The sequence below is a fragment of the Molothrus ater genome, chromosome 7 (assembly GCF_012460135.2).
Source record: "Molothrus ater isolate BHLD 08-10-18 breed brown headed cowbird chromosome 7, BPBGC_Mater_1.1, whole genome shotgun sequence".
Taxonomy (NCBI): domain Eukaryota; kingdom Metazoa; phylum Chordata; class Aves; order Passeriformes; family Icteridae; genus Molothrus; species Molothrus ater.
Genome location: NC_050484.2, coordinates 29,119,631 through 29,143,256, shown reverse-complemented (window position 1 = coordinate 29,143,256; position 23,626 = coordinate 29,119,631). Strand labels below are relative to the sequence as shown.

The window sequence follows — 23,626 nt, the reverse complement described above, 5'->3', positions numbered from 1 at the left end:
GAGTAGTTATTTGGAACAGACTTGACAGTGGGCTTTTTGGTGGTTTATGCTGCATGCCTCAATGTACATTGAAATGTTTGCTTTTTGCCTTTCAGCTTGCTGATAAGCCTAGTGGATGTAATGAATGACAGAACTGTTGATGAGGTAAAGATCTCAGCTTATTTCTAAGTATGGCTGGTGGTGCATGCCTACATGCACTCATTTGTGCTTCTCCTCTGCTACTACAGTGTTTCTTTGTACTTAATGCTTCCTTGCACACTTGCACTGTGGTATTTTCACAGAAAAGATAATACCAAAGTAGCCATGACAATAATTTTTATGACCAGGCTGGTAACCCCAGAGAGCCCTGAGCCAGCAGTGGGGTATCTTGTTGATACCTTGTGTCCTGTGTGTACCAAATGTTTTGTACAAAGCTGCAGATAAAGTTTGGTGAAGCAGCCTGTTTGCTGAAGGAAGAAATGATCTGACCTTACTGTGGTTCATCCTGCAACCCAGAATTCTACAAACAATGCCAGGGTGCCTGTCTTGTGCTGCTGCTGGTTGGAGATATCCACATGCTTTGCCTGTTCATGGGCATCTTATTTTAATTTTCTTCTGCCTTGTACCTAAGTAGGTGAACGTGCTACAATCTAAGTGTCAAAAATGCAAGCTAATGTTCTCAGAGTAAAATTCACATTGTCTATTGTGTGCAAGTCTCAGAGTCTGCACCACATATACAAAAGCTACTCTGCCTCTCAGTCTCAAGTTGCTCTTTGTTATCTCCATGTAGTGGTTTCCCTTGAGTAAGACGACAAGCGGACACTTGCATTTAAAACTGGAGTGGCTTTCACTAGTAAACGACCAAGAAAAGCTGCATGAGGTGAGTGTATTTGCTTAAAGGATTTGGGTGCCCTGATCCCTGTCCGGTCATCAACAAAGGAGTGTGTAAAATTAGAAACCCCAGGCAAAATCACAAGAGTTTATTTTTGTCTGGCAAAGTTTTGATGTGATTCCCTCCCTGCCACTCCTGCAGAGGAAGGGCATTTGCTTGCCCCAGGTCTCTTGGTAATTCAGGAGTAACTCAAATCTGGCAGCTCTTTTTGCTTGAATTAGCAAACCTTTGTTTGACTCACTGCAAAGTGGCTTCTCAGGGGTTCTTTTAAAAATTTTTTCCTCCCTCTTCATCTAGGATTTGTGTAGGACCCTGGACCCCTGAAATAATCTGTATTAGTCATAGGCAAATACCCAGCCCTGGTGCTTGGTAGGGCTGTGTTTCCAAATGGTGTGTCGTTTGTCCAGCAGAATTGCTTGGATAAAGCCCATCTCCCAGAGAGGCTGTTTCTTCATAACCAAGCAAAACCATTTGAATTCCACTGAAGTGAATAAAATTGTTCCCAAGTTTTGTTCTGCTGACACTGGATTCATGCTGATATATGTGGTTGAACATGTTTTTAGGTGTCTTGCTGTACTGGGGAACCCAACCAGTTCTGCACTGAGAGATTGACAAACATTAAAGGCAGGGAATTGAAAAGAGTTACACATCTTCTTACTGGTCTGCTTTGAATTGTCATGCTGTGTTGACTTGAGCTCGTCTAAATTGCAAGTTTTAGAGAGAGGCAGAGAGCTGCTTAGCCTTCAGAAGCTGCCCTTGGAATTTTGCTGTGTTTTGCATTGTCCTTGGTGGGTGATCCATGACTACTTTTGTGTTTTGATTTGTTTTATCTTTCCCTGCCTTTACAGGATAAAAAGGGTCTGTCTACAGCAATTCTGATTGTCTACTTGGACAGTGCCTTCAACCTCCCTGTAAGTACAAACCACATGCAGCAGCCTTCACTCCTAACCTCCTTTTTTTGAAAACAACAAATTAACTGTTTTAAATATTCTTTCACCAATTCAGAAAAACCACTTTGAGTATTCGAATGGTGAATGTGGAACAAAGAAGATCAAAAATAACAAGTACCTCAAGGTAAAATTTATATTCTTCTCCCACTTTGCAAAACAAGGTTCTGGATTATGTGGTATAATAGGAACTGAAGCTAGCAGTGGTTAAAAAGAAATAATCTCTCCTCTATCAGAATCTAAGTGATGAGCAGGGGTTCAAAATAGTGATTGAAAGCCCACCCCAGTGAAAGTCTAGGAGGCCAAAGTGGGAATGCAACACAGAAATGTTTGATTGTGTGTGTGGTTGTCTTTCTTTCTTACACAAAAGAGAGCCTCCAGACATCAGACTAAGTCATAATATCCTTGCTGCTACTGCTGCTCTTTCTTCCCTTGCTGAGCTGTTCCAGCTTGACATTGAGCAGGGAGGAATATCATTTGTGGTAACTTTCCCATCCACTGGAGACCTGACCACCAAATTCCACTCCCCTTGGCTTTAAAGGGATTCAGAGGCCTCTCTGTCATTCATACCTTCTAATAGCTTCTGTTTACTTCTCCCCCCAAATACTGCATTTTGCTACTGTGATGTAAATGGCAGATACAGGGAAGAATGTACACATCACAGTCAATAATCCTTAATTCTGGACCTCACTGTGTGCAGTTTGTATGTAGTGTTGTGCCAAGACCAGATTCTCAGGCTTAACTTCTATAGCATTAGTGCAAAGAGGTGCAAGAGGTTCAGTATTGTTGCTTCCAGACAGGAATTGTGATTTGATGCCAAGGACTCACTTCCAGCTGCTTTGGAGCAAGTCCTGAGCCTTGGAAACCAATTCTGAGAGTCCTGATTCAGTCAGGAAAGACCAAGATTCCCCACTGAGCCTTCAGCTCTCCTCTCTGTTCCCTCCCAGCTTCTGACAAATTTTTAACTGCTCACCTGTTGGAACCTAAATACATAAAGCTTTGGCTTAAATGTATACTCTTGATGGTGGAGAGTAAGACTGCTGTGTTATTGCTGGGGGCTTTCCTGTGCACTACACTCCTCAGGGGTCCCACATCCAGAAAATACTGTCAGATTTCCAGCAACTTCAAGTAAGAGTACTGGTTTGATATTGCTTCCTGAAAACTATAAATTTCTTAATCTTTTTTTCTGCCTTCTTCTTTCTTCCTTGTATTAAATGACAGAAGATGGAACGAGAGCCTTCCTCCTTTGTCCTGCTCACAGTTGGGAACAAGACTCAGAAGAGTAAGGTGAGGTTGTTTAATTCTTCTGCTTTCATTAGATACTTTCCATCTTATGGGACTGTCCCCAGGTATCCCCTAGGAAGGAAAGGACTTCTTGTGAAGCTGATGTGAAGAGCTGTACTTGTAGTGATGGCTGCAGAGCCTGGGAGTGGCTCTGTGTCACTGAGTTGTGGTGGTGGAGGGTGTCAGATCAGCTGTTCACATGTGTAGTTCCATGCCTGTGTCCAAGAGTTCATCTTGGCCTAGACACTCTAGATCTATAAGTCTCCAATCCAGCTTATGGTTTCTCAGAGCAGGGTGTCGTATGCATCAAGCTGGCTTTTATTCCTTCCTCAGAGTCTTTCCTGGCTCCTGTGTATCACAGTTTTACTGTTTTGTTTTGTGTTTTGTTTTGTTTTTAAACCCGGACAAGATGGATCTGCATCTCCTCCACTTCACTTCCAGCTCCTTTTTCATTATTTAAAAATTACTTTTGCTTCATGAGTATGAGCAACAGCTGAGGTCTGCCCTCCCAGTAGCTGCCATGTTCCCTGTCCTGCAGCTGGATATGGATGAGCCCTTTGTTCTTTTGGACTTCCAGCAAATAAGAATGAATCCTGTTGGCTACACACAAGCATAGAGGACTGGCACCTATTTTCCTTTGTTCCTTCCACCTGCTCCACCCACGAATTGGGTTCTACTTGCATTTTTACCTTTTGTGGCTTTCCCTTTCCCTACCACATCACTTGCCTCTCCTAAGCCAGGTCAGGCTTCCAGACTTTCCCTGCTCCTTTCCACTTGCTGCCTGCACTTGTGGCCTGGCAGGGACAGCTGGTTTACAGAGCAGCCACAGTCCCCTTGGGTGCTTTCCATGCTCTTTCCTCTTTGAAGTGGATGGTGCTGAAGCTGTGCCCTCCTACTCTTCCCACGAGTTCTACACCCCTGAATCTGCCCCTCCAGCTTTCCTGCCCTTGCCTGCCAGCTCACTGCAGCTTTGGGAGCTGGCTCAGAGTGCTGCAGGCTGGAAGCAGTGCTCTGGCTCTCCCTGGGTGGGAAGGTGGGAGGGAGGGAGGGAGCGGTGCCTTGCTGCAGGTGAGGCGGGCTGCTGGTCGAGGCAGTGCTGGTGAGGCCAACTGCAGCTCACCAGACTTGTTCTTTGGCATTTCCACGCCCCAAAGAACTTGTTCTGGTTTTGCCAGAGACTTCACTTCCATATGCTTCTGACCTGGAATTTCCACTCTCTCTATACAGCTGGGGTGTAGCATCACTGAGGGCCACCATGGCCCTCTCTGGTGATCAGTGTCATGGATTCTTTGCTTCTCAGAGACTAAACTAATGCATGTTCTTGTTGCAGACCTGCAATTTCAGCAAAGATCCCACATGGGGCCAGGCTTTCACCTTCTTTGTCCACAGTGCTCATTCCCAGTCACTCCACATTGAGGTGAGAGAAAAGGCTTTCCTTTGAAGACCAACTGCACATCTGTAGCAAGAAACCTCTTCTGTGGAGCCCAGATTGTTTCTGTGTGGGATTGTCATATACTGGGTTCCTCCTACTAAAAGGTGGAAAAAGCACATGTTGCACAGACAATTCTGTATTAGGTGGTGGTGGTATCTAACTTTGCTCTAGCATCATGTGCAGTGTCTTAGTTCAAAATGTGGGATGTTTCTGGCTGCAAAGTGCAAAAGACATTTCATGCAGTCTGTGTGTAATAAAGACATAAATATTTTGCTGTCAGAAATTGCAGCCTTCATGATTCTCAGCCAGAGTCCTACCTCTTCACCTCTGTGTTCTGGCTTGTTAAGCAGCCCTGTCTCTCATTAGCAGCATTGCAGCCACAGCCAGTTCTGTGCCTGGTCACTTGGATACTGAAAGGAATTGAACTTGGAAGGTGTATTGAGGTTAAATAGGCTAAACAAGCTGTTACCTAAAATGCATGTAAAGATTTAGACCGGTTGCCATCTCAGCTGCTTAGGACATTGTCCCTAAAGCGAGCAAGGAAAATCAAGTGAATCTCAGGGCATGATTTTTCTGCTAAAGCAGTTCTTTCTCTGCATAGTTAGAGATGGGATTTTTACTCCAAATGCACTTACTTGTTACCCTCCTGAAATAATGGCATCACCCATTTGGATGTATCCATACTGAAGCAAATAAGCTAATTTTGGTTTCTGTCTGAAATACCTTCTTGCTTTGCTTTTGCATTCCCAGTGATGCACCTCCCACTTTGCCAGCTAATAAAAACTTTTGTTTTCTTCCATCCCCCAGATTAAAGACAAGGAGCGGGACAGTGCCCTAGGAACTTCAGTGGTGTGTCTCTCCCACTTGCTTAAGGACCCAAGCATGACTCTGGATCAGAGATTCCAGCTGGACCATTCCAGTTCAGACAGTTTCATTAAGATGAAACTTGTACTGCGGGTGAGTTGTTCTTTCCCATATTCACTCAGTTTCCCCTGGAGAAGTATCCATTTGTAGCCAAGCAAAAGAGATGAAAGGTGGGCATGAAGAAAGGCAGCTTTGCTTCACAGTTGAGTAGAAAGCAGAAGTGTGATAAGGTATTTAAGTGAAGTTAGAAGTGTATGGTGCGGTTGAGAGGTGTCCCTGGGGCTTCGTAAAACTTAGTGCAGTGCCACGGCTGAAAATTTTCTCACAACAATAAAGAGCTGGACTGAGAAAATCTAAGCTGGGGAAAACAGCACTGATGCTTAGGAGTTGTTTCCTCACTGTGCTCCGGATCAGTGTTTATACACTGCTCAGCACAAACACAGTAGGATAAGAGGAGAGAACATCACAGTGAATCCCAGGGGCCCCTTTCATCTCTAATGGCAGAGTTCTGCTGTTACAGTTTTGTGGTGAAATTTCCTTCTGGGTGGTAATGCTGGCATTCACCCCAGTGCTGTGGGAGCAGCACTCACTGTCTTCCCTTGTGATTTTTAGGCACTGAATGTTGAAGAACCTGATCCACAAAGAGTCAAGGCTGGTGTCAATGCCTCGAAGCTAGGTCCTGTGCATGTCACGGAGAAGGCTGGAAACCTGCAGAAGTTTTCCTCTCCACAAGTCTCAAAAGTACCTCCCATGAGCAAAGACTCTGCAGCACCCGAATCTCTGCCAAAAAAGGACAGTGGTGGAGAAGACTTGGACACTAAAGACAGTTCAGGAGCCCCTGTACCATGTGAAACTGTGTCTGGCCTTGATGATGCAGAGGACAAGCAAAACCCAGAGCATGGCCCACCATCAGCATTGCCCAGCGGAGCAGCGGCCGTGCCCACACTGCCCGTCCTGCAGGAAATGAGGGTGGCACCCAGTGTCACTTCACTGGGGTCCCTGCCTTCTTCCTGCTTTGAATTAAGTAGCAGCAACCTGGACATTCATAAGTAGGTGTTCTTCCAGCTGAATTGTTCTTCTCTTGGGAAAGTTTAGGTGTTACTGCTGCGTAGAAGTGAATTCAAGGCTGCTAAATCATTTGGGGTGTTGGGTCTCAGGTCACCTTACAAAGAATTGACCTAGGTATTCCAGTCAACACCAAGGTAAATTACAGGGCACTGTCAGAGCAGGTATAAAGGGAAAGTATTCACTCTATGGCTCTCCTAAGAGTGCTGCATGTGTTGGTTTTATGTTGTTGAAGAGCTTCTCAACACTCATTTAGCAACAGGATTTTGAAGTCTGAACATCCCACTTCTGTAAACTAAACTTCTGTAAACCTAAACTCTTGATAGGCACCTCTGGCTGCTTAAAGCTCTGAATGTGTTTATCCAACACGTTTAAGACTGATAATGCAGTGAACAAAGTTTTTAGGTTTGCTTGTATGTGTCCTCACAGTGCTCAGTGTGAGGCTGCTCAGTCAGGCAGATGGAGAGAAAGATTTGTTTCTCCTGGGGCACAGAATGGAGCTTTTGGAATCCTTAATCAACAGAAGTTACAAAGATCCACCTCACTTAAGAGATCATCCGAGTAGTTACAACCCTGAACATAAAACTCACCTCCAGCTGCAGTTTGGTGAATTGGTGACTGGTGAATTTTTTAGCTCTGAACAGGGCTTAATTTATAAACTATTTTTAAACATTTTTAAGCAATGTTTTGGATTTTGAGCCATTTTAATAACATGCAGAACGGAATATGAAAAAGGTCCCATTTTGCATATACAGACATTCCTGAGGGAATGTGTGACACTCTAACCTATACTTTGCTGCTTCATCTACAGTGGCCACATAGGGGCATTTTTGGCAGTTTGTATTGTGAGATTAAAATCAGGTACCTGCAGAGAAGGCAGGGATGGGGCTTCTGACAGCAAACCTAGGATGCCAGGAAGAAGGATGGTGCCCTGAAAGCTGGTTTTAGTCTGCTTGTGGGCTGCTCAATGGCTGTTTTAAAAGCCTTGACTGTGCAATGTCTTGCAGTGGGACTGAGATGCCTCTGGGGGAGATCCAGCTGACCGTGCGCTACGCTTCCATCCGGCAGAGCCTCGTCGTGCTGGTCAATGGCTGCAGGTAATGCTTGTGGTGGCTCACAGAGGGAAGAGCTCTCTGAGCTCTGTCAGTCATCCAGCAAAGCTGGAGCAGAGCCACGTGCAGCAGGAGATGCCTTAGTGCTGGCTGGCTTCCAGCTGTGCAACCTCTCTGTGCCCAGCTCTGGTCAGTGCCAGCAGCAGGTCAGGGAGAGAACCCTGTGAGATGTGCTCACTGCAGTGGATATGCTTGCACTGTCACCAACCCAAAATTTCCTCTGGACAGCACTGACAGCTGGTGTGTGTCTTGGGGTGTTGGGATAGGCATTGTGACAGGGATTGATACCTATGACTGAATATGTATTTGTTAATTTAGGAACTCCAGTAAGTGGCCACACCCTCAGGAGTAAAGATTTTAACTAAACAATCCTAAAGTTTTATTTGCATATATTCCAGCTCCTGGGATGAATGTTTTTGGCCTGTGAAGGGTTGGTCTAATGCCAAGAGAGCCAAGGTATTAAAACACACAGTGAGAGAACCTGCCTTGATTGTCTGTTTTTCTTTTAACAGAAACTTGGTACCCTCTTCCAATCGTGGAGTTGATCCATATGTTCGTATATACCTGCTTCCAGACAGAAGATGGACAAGCAGAAAGAAGACTTCTGTTAAGAAAAAAACTCTGAACCCCCAATATGATGAGAAGTAAGAAAATGTAAATTGTTATTATGGTTGGAATAGTTATGATCTCTGTGTAATGACAGGGCTTCTTAAGGTGTGCTGGTGTAGCTCCTAGGGACTCTCTTGTGAACATTTCCAGCTTTTCTGAAACAAATGGCACTTGGACTGTCACTTACAAGTACTTGGGGCTGGCCTTGCTCTGCCTGTGGTGTTGTAAATACCCCAGAAGAAGGGTACACCTTCTTCCCTGCCCCTTCCCTACCCCCAGGCTGCATTTGCTTCTCTGCAAACTGACATTGTCCTGCTGTGTTTAACTCCCTGTCATGGCAGAGGCAATCTACCCATTCAGGAACCTCCCAGAGCCTACTGCTCTGTTCACACTGCTTTGCCTGATGCTTATTCTAACATCTTTCCAAAGGTCCAGGCAGAAGTAAAGAGCCTTTTCAGGCTGGAGCACCCTTTGGGCACACAGGTGGATGTTGTCATCAAGGCCTGGTGGGAGCAGGATAAAATGCTCCCACCTCTTTGCTGACAGTGTCACAGCTCTGCCACTGAAATGGAATGTGTTTTGCATAAACCCAAACACAGTAACACTTAGAAGTAGAGCTCTTTTGAGAGGTGGTTTTAATCCCATAATTAGAGGAAGGTGCACATGGATGTATGTGAATATTGGTTGATCCTGAGTGGCTTATATTTTTCCTGTCTTATGTCCTTTCTGTATAAGTCAGAAATGGAGAAAAGATTTTAAAACATTCCTTCTTAACACTCAAAACACCTAAGCTGAAGATTCTACTCTGTCTGTTCTTAAGTAACTGCACTGATTTAGTGCCATCCCAACAGCTGAGAAGAGCATCTCCTTTTCCCCATCCCTGACGTATCCTGTACATCCTCAATTAAAGATAATGCTTAGCTCCAAAACACCTTACCTGTTTCACAGCTCTGACTTGAGGAAAAGCTATTCAGGTGGGCAGAACTGGAGTGATTTAGCATGGACAAAACTCACTTGACATTAGCCATGTGTGCCAGAGGCTTGAGTCAGAGCCATTAAGAATTTAATTGCCACAGGTTTCAGCCTTTGTCTGTTCTTGGTGTGGTGCAAGGCTGCTCTGTGAACTTGCGGGGTTGGTTCATGACTATTTCCTCTTGAGTAATGAACATTGCATGGAAAACATGCTGATCTTCCATGGAGGGGGGGAAATAATGTTAAATGCCATTTCATCATGGGTGCATGTTTTCCTCCTTCCCCCTGGCACCGTGGACAGTCTGAACACAGTGTTGTTATCTTTCATGATGCCTGGAAAAGGTTCCCTGCAATGTGGATAAAACCTCACTCTAGAATTGCCTTTTCTGTGTGTTCCTTCCCTGTTAGAGTCCTGGCCATTGATGCTGTACTCTGTCTCTATATTCTGTCCACTGGTGCTCACAGGATTTTAGGTTTTGCCTTAAGTCTCTTCTTTTTAAACTTTATTTCAAGGTTTGAATTTTTTGAATCTTTGGAAAATGTCAAGAAAAGGACACTGGACATTGCAGTGAAAAACAGCAGGCCATTCATTTCACAGGAGAGGAAGGAGCTGGGGAAAGTAAGTTTAAAGAATCTCCACTACAGATGTAACAGAGCTGAACACTCTGGGCTATTCATGAAATCCTCAAATGTGGCTCCAGTAACTGATTCTCAGTGATAGGACTGGCAGTCTGGAAGCAATTTTTTCTGCCAGATTTTCATCTCAAATGAGGCTGTATCCATGTGGGAGCTCTGTGGTCTTGTTTCAGAAGGGTGCTCCTGAAGTAAGCCTGGTTCCTGGGCCCTGGTGCTGCCTGTATGGGGAATGGCTCCAAGAGTGCAAACACAGAGCTGAGAAAGGCATTGGGACTAAACCCCACAATTTGCTAGCATTGCTTTGACTTTCTGTGAACAGCTTTGATTCTGTGAAAAGTAAACTGCAATTGCTTCTTCAGTGACAGATAAATTTCCAAGTAGTGCAATAGGAAATGGAGCTGGTTCATGCCGACACTATGCTGGGAATGTGGGAAGCTCCATTTTTCCTCAAGCCTGAACTGCAGCCCCACAGCTGGAAAGTGGGTCTGGCTTGGGAGGAGTGGTAGCTTAGCTGAACAATTTATATGCTGAATAACCTACAAACAAATAAAATTTGCTTTTTAAAGGTGCGCATTGACTTGTCCCGGGAGGATTTAATAAAAGGCTTTGCCCAGTGGTAAGTACTCATCTCCATACTTCCAAACCTGCCCATTGCTTGCATGACTGCTGTGGGAGTGAGTGCTGGTAACTGGGCTGTATTTGGGTGAGCAAGAAGAATATCTGACCTGCAAAGGCAGGACTAACTTGAGCTAATCTGGTAGTTCTATCTAAATTGTGTGTTAATCCATTGGCTGTGCAGTGCCTGCCCTGTGAGACAGCTTTAATGAGATGCCTGTGTCAATTATAGTCTTCAGCATATTTTAAGTTGCCATAAAAGCCACAGGGGCACATAAGTAAAAGAATTTTGTTTATTAAAGTAACCTGGCAACAAATTTTAACTTGAATAAAGATCTTAACTAAATACTCTGATCAGCAATATATATGTATGATAAAACTTTAATTACAAAGCATTTATAGAAACTATTATAATGAGCCACTTAGAGTTTTGCTTGTGCGTTAGTTGTGGTTCTGAGGTTTGTATGTTCCTGGTCTGAGGCAGAACAGAGAACCAGGCTTGGGTGTTTTTTTCACTTCTGTGTCTTTAGTAAATGGCAGGAGTCCTTCCTTCTTTCTCCTTCAGTGGAGCCCGAGGAATGTAGTGTGGGGTAGTCCAGGAGCTTGCCATCTGCACAGGCAGTGAGCCAGTATTCCAATAGGAAAACCACATTTCCCTGGCCAGCCTGTGTGTGTGTGTCTCAGGGCAATTATGGGAAGAGGAAAAAAAGATGCACCCAAAGTTCCTGGTGAAGAGCTGAAGTTTGAGGCCATCTCTGGAGCCTCCTTTGCTGTGCTGCCTGTGAAGCAGAAGCAAGAAATCAGCCCAAGTTTTCTCTACTGTGCCAGTTAAAACTGTTAAGGTTTTCAACTACAGTAATTACTTATTGTGTTTGTCTTGCAGGTATGAGCTGACAAGGAGCAGACGCAAGAAAATCTGATTTATTCTCATGTACATAAGTTACTAATTTTTCAACTTCCTATGGATGTATATATTTCTTGTAATTAACATGTTTTGCATAGTCATTGCAAATTTGAAGCAGGCTCCAGCTCAGGACATGCAAATTTAATGATCCTATTCAGGGATTAGTTCTCACTGAAGTTAAACATATTTTCCCCCACATAGGGAATAATTTGTCCTTAAAGAATAAGTCCTTAATTTTTGCTATTTCTGGCAAATCCCTCCTCAAAGGACCTTTAAGTGTGAAACCTCTCTTAAAGAAGGGTTGTACCTGGGGAGATTTTAGACTGTCAGCCAAGTGTCATTACTTTGCTTGGCAGTCTGATGGCTCTAGGAACTTGTTCATGTTGTTTTAACATGGCAGTGGTGTAGTTTGAAAAGAATACATTTTGAAACAGTCTTCTTCAGCTCTAGGGCTAGAGAACCTTTTAAAAGAGAAACTCTTTAACAGCTATTTTTTTTGAGAAACTAAGAAGTTGGTAGTCCACTGTTCAAAAGTACTTTAGCTGACTGTGGCTGCAGGTATGTAAATAATGAGCTTCCAAAAGCAGGGAGATGAACTCACCAAGATGTCATTAAGGTTTTAGTTTGTGACACCTTAACTGGTTTTGTCCTTTGTTACAGTACATTTCAAAATCTTGTAAACCCAGATTCTGTCTGAGGAACAGCAAAGTTTTGTAAACTAAGCTTTAATAATATTGAGGCAAAATATTTTTGGAAGCTTGGTGTGCTTGTTTCTGTACAATAAACTTCTAATTGTCTTGCATAAGAGACTTGATCTAATCCTTTCTAAAACTGACTTTTGGAATACAACGATGGTAACTTCAAACCATCGCCTGAAGCAAATTTCAAAGATTTTTGGCCTAGATTACATTAACCCAGTCTGCCTCAGTCCATAAGCAGAGAGAATACTCACTGAGTAACAATGTTCCTATCCCACAGTGATCTGCAAATGTGAACCACATTTTAAAATAGGCTCTCAAGAAAACCAAGATTGAGGATTTGTGTAAGTGTGCTGGCTCTGACAGTAAGGGCATCTTTACCTCATACTGACTGTGTCAGCAATATTAAAAGTGGTTAGAGTTTGTGCTGGGTGTTGTGCTGGGTTCAGTTTCCTGGACTGATACAGAGTATATTGGTTCTCTCTCTGGAATTGAGTAGACCAGTTGACAGCAGTTAAAGTTTTTCTTAAATTGACCAAGAATTAAAAAAAAAAAAATTAAAAATGCAGTAACTTTTATTTAAGTAAAAAAATTCTGGAAGTGTTGCTTAGGAGGTAGCTGCAATGTCATGTGCACCAGCAGGTACATTCACAGGTAAGAGAAATCTTGTTCAGGAAGAGCAGAATCACCCATAACCAGCTCCCCATTTCAGGTTTTGCACTGCAGGTAAAATATCATCCACATTACTGATCTCTGCAACAGAATGGAAAGCAAAAGGGTTAGGCTTATGAACCCAGAACACCTTGAGTTCAACCAAAATTCTAACTTAAACAGATCGTGAATTAAATAAACTCCTCAGGCTTTTTAATGCTTTCAGAAAAAAATCAATTAGGCTTGTAAGTAATATGCTTAAGTAAATGCAACCCCATGTTAAATGAAAATAAAGTGTTTTGGTCACTTCCTGAGGAAAGGTGGAAAGGAGAGTGAGGCAAAGGCAGCACATTCCCTCACATCCTCCTTCTGTTTTAGCACAGCAGGAGTAAAGAAAACATGTGTTAACTGTTTAGAGTTATATGAGGAAGTGTTGGCATGAAGATAATTATTGTTGCAAATATTACTCACCTAGAAGACACAGCAAATCTTGAATGAGAGCTTGAAAGGGTGGAAAGAAGCACTCATGTTCTTCAAGCTTATTGATGATACTGGAATGGAAAGTGAGACAATCAGGTAAGAGGTGCAAGGACGTGGCAAGTTCATCCCTTTGGTCATTTTGTTGTTCTGTGCCATGACTTTGTGAAAATACTGCTACTTAGTACATAAAACCATGGACACCAATGTTCTGTTCTCCAGTTCTGAACCCTGCAGCCAACAAGGGAGCTGTCATGAGGATCTCTGATTTCACTACTAACACTGTATACACATCCTTCCTTTCCCCCTCACATGGCTCCAGGTAGTCTGGGGCCTGGAATATTTGTCTGTGTATGCTAAATATACTGCCTGGGGGTGGCTGGTATAACTGCCTTGGAGGTAGAGCAAGAAATGCTTTATAAGCAGCTGTTCTCCAGTTAAAACTGAGAAATGAGTGCAGAAAGGCTGAGGGAGTGAGTATTGTTAACTCAGCATGTGTCAGACTTGCTGCCTGCTCCCTTTTTAGTTTGTCTGTAAAGCACATGCTGAATGCAAGCCCTCAGGGTCTGCTACACCACCTAGATGTGGCTGTTACCTGTTGAACATATAACTGGATTTGTCCAGTTTCTAAAGTATTTGTAGGCAGCTTGAGGCAAACCCTGCCTTGGCAACTAGAACACTTCAATGTTACATCTGGGACTTGCATCACTTTCTCCTCCCCACCCAGATGCCAGATTTGTCTCCTGATGAAACATGTATCCCATTAAGGCTTGTTTGATCACATTATCCATGCAAACCAGAGAGTGTTTTGGAACCTTCTGGCCCCAATTTTTCCCTCTGTCAACTTCATCTTTTTGACAGGATACAAGATTTGTTTCAAGCAGGACAGCAGTAACTAACACCTGTGCTGTTGCAGCTCACTGACTTTGTAACAAATGATGAAAGTTTCTTTCAGCATCAGTTTTTGCCAGTTCTCAATTACTACATTTGATGTTTGCAGACTGGTCAGCAATAGAACAGCCCCACGTACCTGTGGATGTCTTGGGTGCCCAGAAGCTGCTGTACCTGCTCAGTCACGTTCTTATTAATGATGTCACACAGTTTCCCAACAGTATTCACTACCACAGTGGGTGGAGCTGAACTGTCTGTGGAAAACAAACACCTCATGATTCTTTTAACAGTAATGACAGGGAAGTATTTTAGACACAGCTGAAATTTTGCAGGTGCACAGATTTTATTTGGTTTTCATAGATCTAGGCATATACATTCCATCATTCAGAGAAAACAGAAATAAACAAATGGTCAGAAATAAACAAATGTTAGCTAGGAATGGGGATTCTCTCAGTAATCCTTTAGTGGCTAAAAAATCTTTGGCAGAGCTGTGTGCTCACAGCAGAGAGGGTACTAAAGTGCATCCTTACAATGTCAGTGGAAATCAGCTAACTGAAATTATATATAGAGAGAGTGGGTTATTAAATTAGGTTCTTGTGACACAGCAGACACACTGCAGGGGCTAGGCCAATAAGGAACCTGCTTAACAAACATGGAAATGTTTGGAGGAGGATGTTTTTTGTTAACACCCAGAACTTGTTTTGGTACTGAATTTTAACCTGTCTGTAGTGCTGTGACTGAAGGTAGCAGCCTCTTTGTCCTTTTCTCCTTCAATTTCAGAACTAGGCTTGGACAAGGCATCTTCTGAGCTGCAGTTATTAGGGGGAGGTGAGGTTTCCTCCTCTCCCATGCTGGCTGCAGGCAGGAACACTGCTTCCCTCCTTGAATGAGGCTGAGCAGCCCAGAGGCACTGAGGCTGGACATCCTACAGCCCAGCCCAACCTTTTAACCCAGCAGCAGCAGCTGCTGTTCTACAGTAGTTTACCACCAGAAGGGAAATAACCAACCACACCTCTGAGTACTGACAGTTTTTGACATTCAACAACTTGTTTTGAAGTTTAGCAGCATAAGATGGAACTTTCTGAGGACTGGACCCAATTACACTTGAATGAAGTACTGAGGAGAAATCTACCTCCGAGACAGAGTTATTTTCTTCCTTAAATTTGTTATCTTTCAAGTGAAGAATGAACAACAATTATGAAATCAGCTCACCAAAAAAAAGCTTTGTGGAAAAAAAAATTTCTATTTCCCCTGTTATTCTCATCTTCTGCCTCCCTGTTATTCCTCAGCAACTAAAGGCCTGCAAATAATGGGGATTTGCTATTTGAGCTATAAATTGACAGGAACATGTTTTTGTCTTCCCAGTGAAGGAAACACCTAGTTAATTCATTTCCCAACAGCTCAACATTATTTTCTATGAAGAGGGCAGCTTTTCACCTGTCTCCTTTTTTTGGAATGGTGTGAACAAGCAGCAGGTGGTAAGTCTTTACCTAGTTCCAGGAGCTCTTGGAGGTTCCTCATGGCATTGGTCATTTCCCCCAGCTTTATGTACACCTCATTCATCCGTGGATAAACACCATTCAGAGAATTCACATCAAACAACTTCTGGAAGTGGGAGACTATGGCAGACAGGGTTTGCAAGGAGTGTGTCTGGCTGTTCTGGAGCAAGCAGGAAGAACTCATCAATTGTACTGCTTAATAAGGCAAGAGTACTTTAAGCTGTGAAACATTCTTAAAACCAGTCTGAGGAACAGGTGTAACTTCCCTTACAAAATCTCAATGTTTCAAATATTTTTAAATCTGAAGACACAGTTTCAACAGTTTTCAGGCACAGGCATACACCAAACTCCAAATACTCTTTTGAAAGCTTCCTTCTCTGTTGCTAAGAGAAGCATTTATGTATTCTCAGCCCTAAGAGACAGAACAGGATAATTCCTGAGACTACAGGGCAATGCAAATTCACTGCTGGTCAAGTGCCTTTGATTAAAGCAATCTTCCCCAAGGTGAATTTATCCATTATGTTAAAAGAGTCTTTGACTACTGAATGTCTTCAAACAGGTATTTCTTAAATGCTGCAAGGCTTTCAAATGCACCAATCTAATCACTGTGTGAAGAATGCATTTAAGAACTCCACAGTAACTTGTGATTATAAATCTCTGGTAAAAATTACCTTTTCCTTATGTTCTAGTTCTTCCAAAATTGCATCTACTATCAACTGGAGGTCTTCAACTCGTATGGATTCTCTGTTATCCTGTGGATCTTTAGTGTTCCAAGGCAGCAATTCCAGAGATAGTTTTCTCAAGGACCTATGCAAATCCTTAAGAAAGGAGGAGAGCCAACTTATTTTAGAAACTGCTTAAAGTTGTTTTTAGTATAGAAACAGACGTTTTTCTGTTTCTCATATGCAGAAAACATTCCAGCACTGGAGAGGTTAAGGTTTTAATTTTCATGAATTTATTGACAGTATCTTGCTGACATTCTTTGATTTGAAAAGAACAGAGTAAAAATATTTTATTTGCTATGTATTACAGTTTCAGTGAAATAGGAAGTATTGGTCACAAAGAGTTTGGCTTTAAACAAAACTATTTCACTTGTATTTGGATCAAAAAGTCACTGGTCAGACAAAAGGAAGGAAGAGAATGCACCATCATCAATGTGTAAAGTCCAGACTCTGAAGCTTAAGTTTCTTCTCAGGGACTCAATCAATAAAATGAAATAGAAGATTTACACAGAGAAGTATCTCTGGTATATATTTCACATGGACAGCAGATTATTTGTAAAATTTAACACCAGGTCAGAAAATAACAAAAGCTACATGTAAAAACCGCCCCCAACGACACATAGAGAGGGATGGAGGAGAGGAGAACAGATGAAAGGAAACCAAAAAACAGAGTACAACAACGTGTTGTTACCTTTAGGGCTATGAGCTGATCTGCCCACATTTCTACAGTGAGTGGAAGGTGCTCAAATCCACATCCCTGTCCATTCTCTTTATTGTCATTCTGCACTGGCCCTTTGCTGGGCCGGAATATTAACGGAGGAGCTCTTGGGCTTTGCAAAATAGAATCAATATGGGACAAAACCTTCAAGAACAAATAACAAATGTTATTGCTCAAATATGTACAATGTTTTGTAATAAAATCCCTCTCTATCACAGTCATGGTTGTCAAAAATTAAGTCATAAATAGCTCCAATATTACTATTGAGTGATTTTACACATGCATTCAACATGCAATAGACTCAAAGATTTCAACATATACTAGCTAGAAGATATGTAAAAGTAATGTAAGTATATACTTCCCTTTGAGGGATAGTTAACATTTATCCACTCGAGGCACTGTAAATTCCACAATTTACAGTTTGCTAAGTTTTATTATAGTTAGGCTTTTTAATTAGAAGAAAAATAAAGGCCACTTTATTTTTCACCCAAGATCTTATCACCCAAGATCTTGAACAAATCCCCTGTCCTGATCAGACTTCAGCTAAATCATATTTACCAGCCTAGTGTCTGCTGCCTTGCTGTGTTTTCAGGTAGTTTACACTGAGACAGAACAAGAACAAGGCTACCCTGACTGCCAAATCCAGAACATGACTCATCTTGCACAGAGGATTTGATAGGCATTCTTAGCCTCAGACCAGCACACTTGACACAGCTAAACAAAACACGTAAAACATTTCATTGTAACAGCGCTAGAAACATGCAGGACAGATACAATTTGGGTACCTGCAAGTATTGCTGGCAAGCTGCCTGCAGCTGATCCACAATGGCAACTCTCCCAGAGTCTTTCTTTTCTTCTTTTTTTTCTCCAGTCCTACTCCCTGAAAATCTGCACAAAAATACACACAGTGGGTCACACAAGCAGCCTTAGCAGGAGATGCTACCTTTTAACTTGGAGGAAGAACCAGGTGTGTAGCACTTAAACATACCAAGTCAATATCTACATTATGATGCTGGGCAACAGAATTCCATCAGACCCAAGTAGCACAGACTGACAACACAATACCCAATGCAAATATCATTTATTTATCTCAAGTCTCCAGGCTGAGGCTATACCAGACTGCTTGCTGATCTAGAAGGGACACCCTCAGTTTTTCTGTTGCCAGAGTTCTACTATGGCTGAAGACCTAAAATCCAGAATTTTACTCTAAAGGGTCAAATTCCAAGCTCAGTTATTATCCACTTCTGCTGGAATATCTTTCCTGGCTTATTACACAAAGCTCACTACTGCTTTTCATCCAAATGATACCTACTGCACGAGAGATTAGACCATTTAAATATACACAACAGGTCTATTTTTTTCAAGTTAAGGTGATGTCTTTTTAGCATTTAGCATTCAGTATACACAAGGACAAATGACTAAGTGAAATTACAGTTAAAAACACTTCATTAGTACTAGAACTTTTATATCTTCCATATATTTTCTTAGCAATATTTCAGAAAAAGTCAATTTCTAAGAATAATCTGGACATAACTTCAGTAGCTGCAACATTTTGCCAACTCACACTTTCCCATTTATAATCCATAATGAAACCAATAACTTCCTTTACAGCTTATGGAAGCAGCAAACACCAGAGATGGCCCTGTACATATTGCCAGCAAAAGAGCTCAAATCAAATCCAGAAAGACAAAATGAAATAAAAAACCCCACACTGCTGTGCCCCTATTTGGAGACCCTGCCATCTTTTCAGAAATAGAGGGCTGCAGAGGTCCAGCAGGACTTGCTACCCATAACCAGGCTCCAAAGAATGCTGATAAGGCACACGGTCTATAAGCTACTCTCTACATTACAGGCTGCAGAGTAACCTTGCATTCAGAAGTCCAGAGGATTCATGAAAGCCCCTGAAAGACTATACTTACTGGGTAGTTTTCTTTAAAGCTTTCTGTAGTTTCTTCACTTGGTGCTTGTAAAATTTTAATTCCTGTGCAGTTGGCCTGCTAGACAGAAAAAGTACCATGTTATATGTCTTGCATTGGAAGGTATCTATAAAATTCATACAAGCAAAAAAAGTAAAAAAGCTTTGCCAGGGCCAAAAAATCATTCTGGAAATTAAATTCTGCTATATTTCTACATGACAACAGCAATAAAGAGCAAACTAATCATTAGCAGCTGTTATTAACAGTGTAGGGAGAACAGTGAGGCTGTTGCTGCCATATCTCATTTCTTTGATCACAGATTTCACACTTGACTTTTACAATTGCTGGTGCTTGTAAAGCAAAGTCGACTGAAATGGCCTTGCAAAGAATGATACTTATCCTTTCTCACCTTATTTCCAAGTTTTTCTTGAGATTTATATTTTCAAGCAAAAGCTGTTCATTCTTGGCTTTTGTTTCAGTAAGCTGCTTCTGGAAAGACTGCAACAGAGACTTGGTTATTGCTTCTATTGCCCTCATTTCATAATGAACAAGCTTCAACAATTTAAAGTGTGTGCATGTTAAGAAGGGTTCCCAATTGCCTGGACAGCAAAGCAGCATGGATGAGGACTCAGATGAGTGAGCCCAAGAGCCTGGTGCATAGACCCCAGGTGGAGCACTGTGACCAAAGGAGGTCTATGCAATCCTCAGCAGACACACAACATTTTGCTGAATCTTTGCACAAGGACAGGGACTCTGCCCATAGAGGTTACAAGTTCAGAAGACATGACAAGAACAAGAGACAGAAAACAAACATGTTTATGTTTCTATGTGGCTCTTGAAGGGTTACCATTGAGAGATCTGCACTGACTTATTCTTGGCAGTTCCATACCATGAGCAGTGCTTTGTAATTAGGAGTAGCATCTAGATTTAAGAACTCTTCCTTGGTTTTTACTTCTCTCTGCACCTCATCTTCATCTTTTTTATATTGCCTATCGGGAAAAATAAATTAGTTCAGCTTAGTGCAGTTCATTTAGCTCAAAAATTTCAGTTGGTTTAGTTAGCAGTTATGTATGATAATAATGTTTCCATAAACTACCAAGTAAATAGAATAGATATTCTGCCCTAAGATTCCTGCTCTAATTTCTGGGAAAGCTGTTTCATATGCTAATGAAATGCACTTATCCACAGGAGAAACTCCAGTACAAGCAAATCCCATTTCAGTTTTGTCAACAGTAATCTCAAACTATAGAATGTCTCAGGTATCTGTTTGTTGCTTTGTGCCATGCAGGCACTGGGATAGAGCTGAAAAACTTTAGTTTTGGGAGATCAATCAACTGAGCACAGCTAATGCAGTAATTCTGCCTGTGAACCATGGTAAAAGAGAAATGGGAAGAAAAAGAAAGAAAGCAAGAAAGAAAGACATAGTTCAAGTATCTGAATACCCCAAGCCTCCTAACTGTCCTCATCTCCTGGCTGAGAAGCTGCTTAGCCTGACTGCCAGTTATTCTCTGGAAAAATCTAAATTTTCATGACTATTATAACCCTTTGTTATTTCTTACATGCTAGTGCTACCTGGAGCACAGAATATTTACCATTATAGAATTTAAGAACAGTAAGGGCCAAAAAAAATTTGAACAGTAGAACCACAGGGCATTCAATGAGACCTACCTCAGCTCCTTTTTAATCTGACTAATTTGAGATTCATAATAGTCAATTAGACAAAGGTACCTGAAGAAAGGAAAAATTCATTTTGAATTTCAGATATTCTCACAAAACTCATACTGTGACCAACCCAGAGGAACAGGTCAGCTCACACAGCTGCACTGCACTTTGGAAGTGGCTGCTCCAAACAGTGGAGTTTCTCTCATACCAGACAACCATGGTCTCACTTTGCCAAAATGGAAAAGTAGACACATTGAATCTGTGCTAGTTTGGAAATAGCAAAATATTCAAGAGGAGAAAAAAGATAAATCTGCCCACCAGCCTCCTCATCTTATGCTTGTGGTTGTCCAGCAAGATTAACAGAGAGGCACAGTCAAAATAAAGTGTCTTGAGCACTCTGAGATTGTCTGGTTTGGAGAGACAGATGAGGGAGGACAGGAAACGAAATTCAGTGATCCTTCCTCTGATACGGTGAAGGCTCAAGGAAAAAGCTGAGCACACACAATCTCTCTTAAAAGCTTCCCAGGTAAACACTGCTGGCCAGGCCTAGAGAGCTGATTTTTTATCAGCACAATAAAGCAATGGCTACCTGAGGCCTAGGAACTGGCAAATGCCTGATTGTAGCAGAGCTATGGAAATCCTACTAGCAAGAGACACAGCCCTGTGACACTTTGGGAACTTACCCAAAAGTACTTGGAAGCTTACAAGCAAGCCTGCAGTCAGCAGTTGCAAACATCACTTCCCAAAATCAGAAAGGCTCTTTTTAGGGGGGCTAAGGATGGTGTTTGCTGGGGGGTTTGTTTATTTTTAACTGACATTTTTAAATGTTAGAATTCCAGGATGAGATCATCCCAGCCGACACTGCAGCTACAGAGCAGAGTGAATCATTCCCTTCCCTTTGCTGACATCTAGTGTGTGCAGTGGGTGGCAATTTTTAAATTTCTGCCATGGATTTATCTGGCTTACAGTTTCATGAAAGAAAAATATCACTGCCCTGAGGTACCTTCACAAGAATTCGTATTTCATCTTGTACTCCTAAAGTCTCCAGGTTACTTTTTTCCCCCATATAAATAGCAAGAAGCATTACATTAAAATGTGTTTCTTCATTTAATGTTGCAGGGATTCAGCAGTAGAAGAGAATCACTTACCGCTGATCCAGGACAGACTTGGGAGCTCTTTTGCAAAACTGACAAAACATTTTATTTTGAGTGTCTGCTCGCTGCTGCTCCTCCCTCCCAACTCTGCTGAGCTCCTTCTGCAAGCGGGCAATGATCTCTTCCTGTTCTTGCAGCTTTTCCTGCTGCTGTTGGTATTTCACCTGTGAACAGGCAACGGGACTGTTACTGAATTATTCTGACCCACAAGCTGACTGTACTGCACAAGCCCAGGTACACATTTGGAACCAAGGAAAATGAGCACTCGGGTTTTAGCTGTGCTGAAGAGACAGTGGAAGAGGAATAGAGATATTTTTCTAAATTATTTCTAGAAAATTCTGCATAGTTTGAAAATACTAACCCTATGACTCAAGATTCATGTTTATTTAGATCAACATAAATATTTTTACACTATCCACAAGTCAAAAGTTTGAATCCTCAGGCAGCACTATTTGAATTACCCGTGAAGCCTGTTGCTCTTTTTGAAGTTCTTTGACTTGGCTCTGTTGCTGGCATGCTTTAGCTATTGTTTCATCTTCCAGCTGACAAATTTTGGCCTTAATGTTTTTCACCACATTTTCCAAATCATTAGCCCGTTGCTCTTGCCGAGATGCCCGACCTTGTTCCAGTCGTACCACATCTCTGAAAAAAGAAATGAATCCTTGCTTTCAACTTAAACTCATTTCACTATAGACAGTGCAGGAAGCACACACCTGACATTATGTGCTGACCTTTGATAACATCCTCTGGCAGCATGGGCACGGTATGGGAAATACACTGATATGAGAAGAAGCAGCGGATGAAACAACAGAAGAGCATGAAAGGAACTGAGACAACATTGCTGCATATTGAACAATAACCTCAGGAAAAAGGTCTTAGGCCTCTGGTGAGATAAGATCTCCACCAGGCCGCAGATGCAATACTCCAATACTGATAATACTTTTACTCTGCAGGTAAATTCCTTCCACTGTCTTACCTAAGACATCGATTTGCCTCCATAAGTCCCTGCATCACTTTCTGCTGTCGCTCAATGTCTTCCACCAGCGTTTTTAACGCAAGTCTTATTCCTTGAGAAGACTCATGGTCTAGGACAATCATATCTGGACACAAAACATAAGCAAAGTCACAATGAAGCCAAAGAAGATTGCCTGTTTGCTGCCACTAGGAAGTGACAGCTTTGGAAATGCCTTATTAACTTATGGTTACTATTTCTAAATACAAAAATTACATTTCCTGATGTACATTACCTGATGTATCTCTGCAGCTTTGGGGGGCAGCAAGACTCACAGGTTTCAACCCATGACGCATTAATATCCTGTTTAGGTTTTCCCACTCTGCCTTCTCCTGCTGCATTGGGAGAAAGGGAAAATGAGGCAGAAACCTGAGTTCTTCGCATGAGCTGTGCAGCAGAAGGTACCAAATGCCCACAAAGTAAAGTAAACCAACCCCAAACCCCCCAAGAGGCCACTACAGGAGGGCTTGTGAGAAGCTCCAACACGATCTGCAAAGCACATTGGGGAAAAGCGTACTTAACACCACACAGCATGATCAGTTTTCCTGATCCCTACTGAAAGCAGAATACGCGCAATGAGTTAAATTCTCCTCTTTAGGAACCCCAAACCACCGGCCCTCGGCTCCCTCCAACGCACCCGGGGCGCAGCGGCCCCGCCGCGAGCGGAGCCCTCAGGGAGGCGGCGGCGGCTCAGGGGGTTCACGGACTGCTCCATGGCGTTTTGTCCCGCTCCAACCACCCAGCAGCGACACCCGGGACCTGCAGAGTACCTGGGTCATGGCGAGGGCCGCAGGGCAGGAGAGGGGCCGCTCCTCAGGCCGCGGAGCCGCTCGGGCGGGAGCGGAGCGGCGGGAGCGGCGGGCGGGGGGGCCGCGGGGCGGTGCTGCGCGGGCGCCGCCATATTGCGGCGCGGGA

General features: G+C 42.6%; 2 protein-coding genes across 7 annotated transcripts in view; one reads left to right on the top strand and one right to left on the bottom strand.

The window, feature by feature from the left end:
* Window positions 1–12,116, top strand: part of ESYT3 (extended synaptotagmin 3) — a 35,070-nt gene extending 22,954 nt beyond the window's left edge. For both annotated transcript variants that reach the window (XM_036387060.1, XM_036387059.2), the window contains exons 11-23: window positions 96–144; window positions 770–859; window positions 1,720–1,782; window positions 1,877–1,945; window positions 3,040–3,105; window positions 4,433–4,519; window positions 5,342–5,491; window positions 6,011–6,447; window positions 7,471–7,560; window positions 8,088–8,219; window positions 9,670–9,775; window positions 10,359–10,408; window positions 11,291–12,116. In XM_036387060.1, coding sequence (XP_036242953.1) covers window positions 96–144; window positions 770–859; window positions 1,720–1,782; window positions 1,877–1,945; window positions 3,040–3,105; window positions 4,433–4,519; window positions 5,342–5,491; window positions 6,011–6,447; window positions 7,471–7,560; window positions 8,088–8,219; window positions 9,670–9,775; window positions 10,359–10,408; window positions 11,291–11,327 — 1,426 coding nt within the window. In that variant the 3' untranslated portion in view covers window positions 11,328–12,116. The remainder of the gene's footprint in view (window positions 1–95; window positions 145–769; window positions 860–1,719; window positions 1,783–1,876; window positions 1,946–3,039; window positions 3,106–4,432; window positions 4,520–5,341; window positions 5,492–6,010; window positions 6,448–7,470; window positions 7,561–8,087; window positions 8,220–9,669; window positions 9,776–10,358; window positions 10,409–11,290) is intronic.
* A 450-nt stretch (window positions 12,117–12,566) lies between these two features.
* CEP70 (centrosomal protein 70) lies at window positions 12,567–23,564 on the bottom strand. 5 transcript variants are annotated; one of them, XM_036387064.1, is made up of 16 exons: window positions 23,482–23,564; window positions 22,947–23,046; window positions 22,676–22,799; window positions 22,161–22,341; window positions 21,694–21,863; window positions 20,552–20,611; window positions 19,773–19,872; window positions 19,293–19,381; window positions 18,887–18,964; window positions 17,753–17,855; window positions 16,941–17,111; window positions 16,199–16,345; window positions 15,519–15,687; window positions 14,168–14,282; window positions 13,132–13,211; window positions 12,567–12,762 (listed from the first exon to the last, which is right to left on the bottom strand). In XM_036387064.1, exons 1-16 carry the CDS (start codon window positions 23,488–23,490, stop codon window positions 12,695–12,697), a joined length of 1,764 nt encoding a protein of 587 aa, XP_036242957.1. In that variant the 5' UTR covers window positions 23,491–23,564; the 3' UTR covers window positions 12,567–12,694. The 5 variants fall into 5 exon arrangements, with proteins under 5 accessions (XP_036242957.1, XP_054371471.1, XP_036242956.1 ...); XM_054515496.1 differs by lacking the exon at window positions 23,482–23,564 and adding an exon at window positions 23,349–23,441; XM_036387063.1 differs by lacking the exons at window positions 20,552–20,611; window positions 23,482–23,564 and adding an exon at window positions 23,349–23,441.
* Window positions 23,565–23,626: the final 62 nt, after the last annotated feature.